The sequence below is a fragment of the Acromyrmex echinatior genome, chromosome 8 (genome assembly GCF_024713525.1).
Source record: "Acromyrmex echinatior isolate Ae372 chromosome 8, ASM2471352v2, whole genome shotgun sequence".
Classification (NCBI taxonomy): Eukaryota; Metazoa; Arthropoda; class Insecta; order Hymenoptera; family Formicidae; genus Acromyrmex; species Acromyrmex echinatior.
Window position 1 is genome coordinate 12,918,670 of NC_141859.1, and position 10,575 is coordinate 12,929,244.

General features: G+C 31.4%; 1 protein-coding gene across 3 annotated transcripts in view; it reads left to right on the forward strand.

The window, feature by feature from the left end:
• Window positions 1–1,266: 1,266 nt before the first annotated feature.
• Window positions 1,267–10,575, forward strand: part of LOC105147682 (alpha-tocopherol transfer protein-like) — a 31,336-nt gene continuing 22,027 nt past the window's right edge. For 2 of the 3 annotated variants that reach the window (XR_015545951.1, XM_011058857.2), the window contains exons 1-2: window positions 1,307–1,420; window positions 1,690–2,001. Coding sequence is in view for 2 of the 3 variants with exons in the window: in XM_011058857.2 (XP_011057159.1) it covers window positions 1,718–2,001 (284 nt within the window). In the remaining variant the exon portion in view is untranslated. Of the gene's footprint in view, window positions 1,421–1,689; window positions 2,002–10,575 lie in introns of all 3 variants that reach the window. The other variant, XM_087408741.1, reaches the window with a different exon arrangement.

Consider the following 10,575-nt stretch of genomic DNA (forward strand, 5'->3'; position numbering starts at 1 on the left):
ATAAATGTGTAATAACATTAAATTTATTGCTGTTGATAACATTTCTTTTTCCGATATTTTCCTAAAATAATAATAAAATGTGGTTCATTATTAAAAATAATATGGTTCATTGTGTACACATTTCTTGTACACAATGAACCACTTCTCGTTTTTTAAAATAATCGAAATTGTGGCTAAACTTAAAAAATACTTTAGAGTTACAGAATATAGCCAATTAAATTCATAAACTGTATGTCAAAACTCAGATCTTCAACTCAATAATTGAAAAAGATACAAGCCTCTGATATTTACATGGTTCATTGTTAGACAACTTATCCTACATTGCAAATTGTAAACATTTTCATTTTTAAAGTAAGAAATGAATTAATGTTTGTAAAACAAAATATATAATACGATATTTAAATATATTACTAAATTTTTAAAATTATTTTCAATCTCCTTTTTCCTCTTGTTTTTATTTAGCGCTTAGAATTATATATTATAAGAAGGCACGCAGTTTTCCTTATAAATAAGTTAATCAAATTATTGAAATAAAAATTGAATAATGAAAAATTATAATTCTAATCTTTATTTCTTCCTAAATTTCCTTCACAATCCTAAAATTTGTTTTTGCTCCCTTCTATGACAATTATATCTATTTAATAAAATTGCATACGAAAGAAGAAAAGAGAACGTGGGAGTTGGAGAGAGCGCAACGGGACGAAGAAAGAGCGCGAATACTGTGTAAATACAGGACCGCAACGGATGGGACAGAGAGAATCATATCCTACAACGGTGGGAAAAAGAAAACACAACGGATTAGAAAGAGAATGTAACAAACGAAAGAGATAAGGCACAAAACCTTCCCTTTCCCCTTTAACACCCCGATAACGCGTTTCTCCCTCTCTCGGACTCAACATCTATGATGCACTTCTTCTTCCCTGCTTCATACGTACACACACATACATATCACATATACGTATATGCACTAACACATAGTTATTTAGAATCAGTGTAGTTTATCTATACTATTGTATTACAGTAATAATTAAAAACAACTTATTAGATATATTGATTACTGCGATTTGCGATCTTATACATGTTCATAACTTTATATCTGTAAAACATAATAGTAAAATTATATAACATGAATACAGAGTAATAAAGTTAAAAAAATATTTGTCTCAATGTATCAATAATAACGAGTTATCAGTCTATAATTTCCGTCAAGCTGTCAAGAATTTAATTTGTGATTACAGTATGTAGTGAATGTAATCATATGTTAAATTATATCTGTACTATGTATTTTCGTACGTCATAAATGTGGAAATTTCCGTATAGTTGCGTGTAGTGGTACTTTGAAAAGTCGGTGAGTAATAACTGATTGTTTAGTCGATTGCCAGCCAAGCAAGCTTCTTTTTCATCTGAGTGTATTTAAAAAGTAATTTTTTCTGTTTTATTATAACACAGTTATTTTAACATCTATTTATTATAACATTCTAACTTAATTTTTGACTTAAATATTAATAACTTAAATATTCATTAAAGACACTATTACATCTTTAATATTAAACCGTTATGTGGTACTAGTAATTTCAATTTTTTTATTAAATTCGTTTAGTGCATAACATTATTATAGCTATAAAAGAGGCAACATTTTAGATAATTTGGATGATTTACTAAATGTAAAATATATGTTTTTTATATTAGTAAAAGAGATTGTACAAGTACATCTACTATGTCATTAATCAAAAGAATTTCCTACGATGAGGAAAAGAAGAAAAATCCTGAATTGAAAGATGCCGATATACAAATCTTAAAGGATTGGTGCATGAAACAACCGCATCTTCCAAAAATTTTAGATATTGAATATGTATTATTCTTACATAGTAACTACTATCATATCGAGGCTGCTAAGAATACCATCGAAGAATATTACACTTCCAGGACTCACATGCCAGAATTTTTTTCTGATAGAGATCCACTTGGAACGAAGCAATTACGAGAAATATTTAAAGTTACGTAAGTATTAAAAGAATTTGTCCCTATATTCAATATATTCAAGTATATTTTAATAATATCTAATAATAGTAATTAATGGATTCTGACATATTTTTTGTATATAAGTTATAAAATCTCATAAAAAATACAATGACTAACGGGCAATTAAGAGCAATAATAATTGAGAGAATTAATCGACTTATTCGATGCTAACTAATATTCTGAACGAATTTTATAGCGTATCCATTCTTTCAAAATAATCTATTTTTGTTTATGATCAACATGTCGTTAAATAATTTACTTTTTGACATGTTGGTCATAATTAGCAGCTACGCTCACTCAGCCAAGTAACTAATTAATAGGGATGTTTCTTAAATATGGAATTGAACATATTCCTCAGCTGCTCTTTATTCTTATTCGATACGATTAATCGAAACCTATTCAGTACAATTAATTTTCGAATCTACCATAAGATATGATGACGAATCTACCATCGCAAATGATGATTCGAACGGAACCAAAACGTCTGATACTTTCGATTTGTATATAATGTTTTGAATAATACATTTGTTAATTATTACGCACAAGTAATTGCATTGATTATTGCTCTCAATTGCCTGTTAGTCATTGTATTTTTTATACCTTTTTTATCTCGAACGCTCAATTAATTTTATTTTTATAATTTTGTTAAAGTCTCATGTTTAAACGTACTTTATTTTTATTTTTTTTAAAATAAAAATAGCACAACAGCGCCTGCAAAGCGCTTATACATGTTTGCGTTTAGCACTTTTTTAACGCTTTGTAAGCACTGTGTGCTACTTGGGCAAAAATTCATACTATAATACTTCAAAGATAAATAGGCAAGCGGTTTAATCCCATTTTCAATTCACTAATCGATCAATCAACGTTCTAGTGATTGGAAATAATTTATTTTGATTTTCTATATTATTTTGCGAAAAAATATTTATATATACTTAAATATTTTAGGTGATCGTTGAATAATTATGAACTTTTGTTTAAAAAATCTAAACTTTGAATAAAAATTGTATAAGCTTAATAGCTTAAGAAATGTTCAAAATGAACATTTTTTCTCTCTTAGACTTTTTTGAGAAAATCAATAATTTTTTAGATAAAAAATGTAAACTTTAAAAATGACTATCTTTATAATAATTTCCTCACAAACTAACCATCCAATCAATATAAATACAAAAACTGAAATATTCGATCAATCTTAAGTTATAATGAAAATTTTATTTTATTTTGATCTATACTGTTATTGACTGTGAAAACTTTATTATGATGAAGCTTTGAAGGCATATTTGCGATGCGCCTTTCTGTGATGGAAAGTCACTGCTATTCGGTTATAACATGTTCTTGTTTAGCTTCGAATTTGAAATATTCGTAGATGTTCTAATAAATGCATAAATAAAAATCATAATTATGATAATAAAGATGATCTCAACTAGATAAAAAATATTTCATGCATGAATACGTATAAATATATATAAACATCCATAAATATTCATAAACATGTATGATCATATACGAAATATGCCCATACATGTTTATACATCTCTTTTTCTTTTGTAAAATTTTAGTAATAGAAACTTTTAGTAATAGAAATAATAATAGTAATGTGAAAATATTAAAAATAATTAAAAATAATTTTCGCATTGTTCGTTTCAGAAAAAAACAAGTTTGGAAAAATGTAAAAAAAATTGCTCATACATAATTATGTATATATAATTTTATATATAATTATACATAAATTGGGTAAAACCATTAGACGTGGATCAGGCACTAATGCCGTATTATTTTTTATATTTAAATAATTATAGATTTTTCATTAAATAGTACTTATTATTAGGTTTTTTATCATTAGTTTTGTTTCTTTTAAGTGTCAATTGGAATTAATTTATTAAGCACAGCACTACACATTTTATTGATGTCGTTAAATAATTAAACGAGATTAACATATATGTCTTTAAACATTCATTCAAAGTATAATATTATAAGAATTACCTTTTATAGTAGGTAGTAAATATCATTATATTTCATGGAAAAAATCATTATGCTCAGTTGAGATTAAATGTGTCCGCGGGTGTTGTTCAGTCACTACGATATATTATAACAATACTTTTATTGCGTAATTTATTATAAAAATGTTTAAAAATTTGTCAAATTTTACAAATAATGTAATCCCGAAAAGATTTATTTGTTTTAAGTTTTTTAAATAGAATATATTGTAAAATAGTATACATGTCCATATGCAAAAAGTGCTACTATTCATAATTTAATTATTTGCTAAACAATTAATTTTCATCAATTTTTTTTAATTATCACTGATTTTTAATTGTCACTAATTTAAAAAATACAATTAAAGTAAAGAACTCTTATAAACTAACAAAAATAAAGAAAATAGAAGAGCAAATAAGAGTCAAATTTAAATAAAGATATCTGTAATAATCGTTTGAAGTTTTTATATTCTTAAAAAATTGCTATGGAATATAAATTTAATCAATACTTGAAATTTAAAATGCCTATTACGGTCGAAGCTGGATCTTCATTGCTTTTAAATAATTCAACCTTGAATTAATTTATACTATATATATATACTTGCATATATACCATATTATAGTCTTTTCAAACTGCGCGTACCGAATTGTTTTTCCGGACTGTAAACGCAATTAAAACTACTCTACTAATTGCGAATTAAATTGACAAAGCAATTTTACGTATGAGCCTTGGTAGTTTAATGACTTAGAAGACGTTCGTACGGAATACAAGAAATCTGGATTCAAATCCTGGCCGAGGTAATATTTTTCGCAATAAATTTTTTTATTAACAGTTTTTCAATATATTAACATCCTTATAATATGATGCTTGACTGTAGCATCAAATTATTAAAATTGCTTATCAATTTAATTCGCGATTACTAGAGTAGTTTTAATTGCGTTGATAGGAAAAATAATTCGGCATGCAGTTTGAAAAAATTACAATATGATATATATGCAAGTACATATATATCAAGTAATATATAGCAAGTAAATATATATGAATAAATTAGTAATAAATATATATATATATATGTATATATATATATATATATATATATATAATTACTATACTACACTAAATTGATAATACTATTGTGCGGCAACGATACTGTGAACGTGGGTCATACTGGTTACAGTTGATTGACTCATATAACGCCGTTGTTTTCTACGCGTACAGCGTCACGCAAAACAGTATACGTATGCATATACATACATACACATACATACAAAAAATTTTCACTTTTTCGTTTTCAAGAAAAACTTTCCTTGAAACCTTGATTTTCCTAGGAAAAAAGATACATAATCGATATCATGGTCACAGTATCTTCTTAGCGACTAATTAAGAAAAGGCGTTCGCCGTATCTGAATTCACGTTATTGTAAAAACTCTCTATTATCTTTGACGTTCTATTATTGAAACGTCATTTAAGTGCATTCTCCAAGTTCAATCCACTAAAAAAAATATAAATAAGGTGACCAGATATATGACACGGTAAAGTAAAATTCTATATTACATTCTGTGGCACAAAAGTACGATCAGTAGCTCTTCGAAAGAAACCGAATGTACCATAAAAATAATAAAGTATTAGGTGTTGGAATTAATTCGTAGCGTTTTACAAGTGATGGGAAGTACTTTCATTAATGTATTTTTTAATGCTCATGTGAAATAAATAACATTCTTTCATTAAAAAACGCTACGAATTAATTCCAACACCTAATAATATTTTAAAAGTACATTACATTCAGTAAAATGCATTTACTTATTAATATGATGTTCAATTACCATTATTAAGAAAATAACAATTATATAAGAAGAAAAATATTTTCATGATAATTTGATGGAAGGTATGATCGCATGTTCCTTATACTGCGACGTTCTTAAGATGCATGTCCGCGCGCGATCTAGCGGTTCGGTCATCAAGCGTTGAGCGGTTGTGAAGGAAATGTAGGCACTTCAGAAATGTAGGCACTTCAGCCCGAAATGCGCAAATTTCGAGCACATTGAAGTATACGTATATAATTTCTATAATTTTATAAAAAATATATTTGGAGTAATATGTTTATTAATAACGCTATTTATTAAAAAAAAATTATGAAAAAAAGGAAAAGGCAAGATCGAACATAGGATCTTCAACATTCTGATTTTGCATCTTACACCCGAGACACGCTGAGTTCTTGCGGATCACTTCTACGAATGCGGTACATACAGTGCACGGAAAGTAGTAAACTATCAATTATTACATATCCTTCCTACATAATTGTTATTTTCTTAATAATAATGAAAATCATATTAATAAGTAAATACATTTTACTGAATGTAATATACTTTTAAAATATTACTTTATTATTTTTATGATATATTCGGTTTTCTTTCAAAGAGCTACTGATCACACTTATGTGCCACAGAATGTAATATTTTTTAATATAGATTTAATAACAATATCAATTTAAGGCTAATAAGAATCGACACTGGACGAGCTGCTTAATTTTAATGTGGAATGATGATTTAACTCCGTGATGTCTTCTTTATTTAATATGTGAATAAAGAAGGCATGTTGAATAAAGAAGACATCACGGAATTATTGGAGTTAAGTCATTTCACATTACGCATCTCGTCCTATGTCGACTATTATTAATCTTAAATTGGTATTGTTATTATTTTAAGTAGTGAGAGTCCGTGTGCGAGAGCGCACCGCGCGAAAAGATTCGAGTGAGAGACCGGCGCACGGCTGGTATGATGCACGACAGTAAAGAGAACTCAGTTTCTTTGTAAGTTAACAAAGGAATTTTCTTTAATATGCACAATTACAAATTCAACAAATATAATTAATTAAATATCAGATTAACAAAATATTGAATTCGGTCGACTTTTCCAATACAATTTGAAATCACGGTGATGAAAATCTCGGCGATTTTCTCGGCACTTCTCGAAAGATTCGGTTTATAGCGATTTCACTAAACGGTTAGCACGGCGATTTTACGAAGCGAGATTATGACTCTAAGAACTCTAAGAACTTTTTTGGAAGTAAGAAGGAGGACGGCGAGATCGAAGCATTTATTGCTTTCGGCCTGAGCTTTCCCTTTTGGGAAAAATCCAATAAAAATTTGCCACAATCGTAATTATTACGTGGCATTAGGTGTACAAAATTGATTGGCGCTTTGGATTCTTTTCTAGCGACGTTCAACGTAACAGTCATGCGCGACAGAAGATCCGTGCGTGGGATTGGTGACAGCGCGTGACGTATTCGTCGGAGCGCGGCGCTCGCGTGCGCGAATTGAATTGTTCTAGAACCTTCGATTGTCCGTTGCCGGTAACGACAACTTGTTTGCGTGTAACGAATTGTTTTTAAAAAGAACAAAGAACGACGAATTTGATGATTTTAACGAGGATTAAAATCATGTTTGAGATGAAATCACGAGCTCAATTTGTGCATGCGTTCAATGACAATTAATGTCGATCGACTGAAAGAATTCTTGCTTTTCTTTCGAATTACCGATCTCAAACAGTCCGATTAAGATTTTCAATTTTTTTTATTTAAAAATTTTTACCGCGTCATATATTTGATCATCAATTTGTATTATTTTTTAGTGGAATAAACCTGGAAAATGCATTTAAAAGGCGCATCAATAATAGAGCTGCAAAGATTATAGAGTTTTTTCGATAACATTGATCCAGATACGGTGGTCCTTAAAGTCACGTTATCCTTTTCTTAATATTCGCTAAGAAGAAGACCATAGTATCGATTTGTATCTTTTTTGCTTATGGCATGAAAAGTAAAAATTTTTTATATGTATTTATGTATACATGTACATGCATACATACATAAAATTTTTCACTTTTCACGTTTTCGCTGTAGAGAAAAAATTATTTGATACCCTTAGCGTTCACTGTATCTGGATAAACGATATTGCAAAAACTCCCTAATATCGAAAGTTATTGTCCAAATAAGTGCAAAGTTATTGTGTGTGTGCGCGCGCGCGCGTGTGTGGGTGTGTGTGGGATTACTTTAATTTGAGAAGAGTCTAAGGAAGACAACGATTCGGGCGAATGCTTCCGACTTTTGAGTAGATAGAATATCTAGAGAAGAACTGCTTTATTGAAGTTAAGTACACGGCTTGTGTCTCTAGAGCATCCTCCATTGTTATTGCTTCTCTCGCTAGTCGCTCTCTTCCACCTCTACTTCGCCTTCAGCGCCGTTCGCACTGGAGTTCAGAGCCCCATTCCACATTCGGCCATTCTTGAGAATCTCCGGATCCCGAAAAGTAATAGCTTATGAGTAAAGCTTCATTTGGTCCGCCGATGATGTAGTGATCTTAGGTCCCTGTTCGTCGCCGTCTCGGATCACCTTGTAACCGTCACGTCCCTTTACCTGAAAAATCTTATAGGGACCCAGATACTTACATTTTAATTTCGAACCAGGACCAACCTGGTCCGTTTGATGGCAACTGAATCGCCTACATGATCCCGCATGGCTGGTTTACGATCATATGTCCTTTTATTTTTCTTGTTGAATTCTGGTGATATTTTCCTTTTGCTGCAACTCGCAATCACTCATATTCCTCATCAAATAAGGAGATACTTTCTTACTCAATTCAAATTAATAATTCGATGTTCTCTTTCTGGCGCATCTTTACTCCGAAAAGAATCTCAAAAGGACTAGTTCCTATGCTTCGCTGATAAGTGCTGTTTACCGCACTCTGCACCTTATCTATGTGTCTATACTACTTATCGGGGACAGTCAGAGGATAACTTCGTGAGAATTGAGAGAATTATTTGATTGATGTATTCAACTTGACCATTCCCTCTTAGCACTCCAGTCGTGATTAATATATGGTCGATATTCTTTTCAGAACAATAACTTCTAAAGCTGACGTGAATGTCAAACCGTGGTCACTTATTATCCGTCGTGGATTACCGAAAATTTCTTGTTGACTCTTTAACCAGTCTAATATTTCCTTTACGCTCGTCGTCTTCGTGGGGTATATCTAAATAAATTTCGAAAACCCGTCGACAACAACAAACAGGTATACTTGTATAATTTAGAAGTCGCCATTATTAGTCCCAGATCAATATGGTAGATCGTCAGTGGAGCGTCTCTCTTCGGTATAGACCTCCTTCCTTCTTTCCGACTTTTCCTTTGCCAGAATATATTGCACGCAACATATTTCTCGAATTTTTCCGCCAGGTTTGAAATATAATACTTCGACTTTATACTTTTTGATATCTTCTTGATGCCGAAGTGTCCGTTTTCGTGGGCCCTGTGAATTATGTCATAATGCATACTCGTAGATAGTACGACAACTTTTTTATCTCCGACTCCTTTCATCAAGATTTCATTTTCGTAAACGTATTCCTCATATGATTCCTTTTCCAAAATCTTCTTAATTACTCTTAGCCTCTCCTCCGCATCCTGCTATTTCCTTATCATTGGCGTTAATTTATCTGCAGTCAACATCACAGGATACCTACTGAGTGCGTCGACATATTTGAATCTCCGCGCGATGCTCGACCTCATATTCGAATTCTTCCAACATTAACGCCTATCTTGCGACCTTAGGAGAGATGTCGATTTTATTCAATGTCTTTTGCAATGCTGAGTAATCAGTCACTAATTTGAATTTTATCCCGAGCAAATAAACATGGAATTTCTTCACTGCTGTACTACTGTTGGTGTTTCGAGCTCATATGAATGCAGCTTCTTTTTGGCGTCCGATGTCTTACGATTCATAAAATGAACAACGTGGAATTGATTTTCATTGCCACTCTTTTAGGAGAGTGGCACCACAGCCATCTTTATTTGCGTCCGTGTGCAACTCGGTGGTCGCGTTAGGTCGATAGATTCGTAATACTAGTTCACTTGTGAGTAACTGTTTCAATTGATTGAACGATCATTCTTCGTCTGCTCCAAAATGGAATTTCTGATTGTTTTTTAACAAATCGGATAGAGGCTTCGCTATTTTAGCATAGTCACAGATAAACCTTCGGAAATAATCTATCAGCCTCAAGAAACTCTGGACCGCTTTCTTCGTCTTCGTGGAGGGAAATTCTTCATCGAATTTATTTTTGACAGGGAAGGACTGATGTTACCACCTTCGATCACGTATCCGAGATATTCGACGCGTTTCTTTAAAAATTTATTTTTCTTCCAGTTAATATCCAATTCTCTTTCGGCGGCTACTGTGAGTGTCTCCTTAAGATTGGCAAGGGCCTCCTTCTCGTTCCGATCCGATACGATTAAATCATCTAGATACATAAATACAACATGTCTTCGTTGCAGATCGCGAAACATTTCGTCTATAAATCATAGAAAAGACATTGGGCTGTTACATAGCTCGAAAGGTGTCTTCAGAAATTCGAACTGTGCATCCGGGGTTATGAACGACATGTAATAAGACTTTTCGCGGACACCGGTACGTGGAAGAATCCGTTTCTCAGGTCCAAAACTGAAAATACTCGAATAATTATTCCTATTTAGCTGGCTTCGCGCAGCTATTCGCTGTCTAAAAGCGACTTTTCTTTAATGGTCAATCTCCGTGCT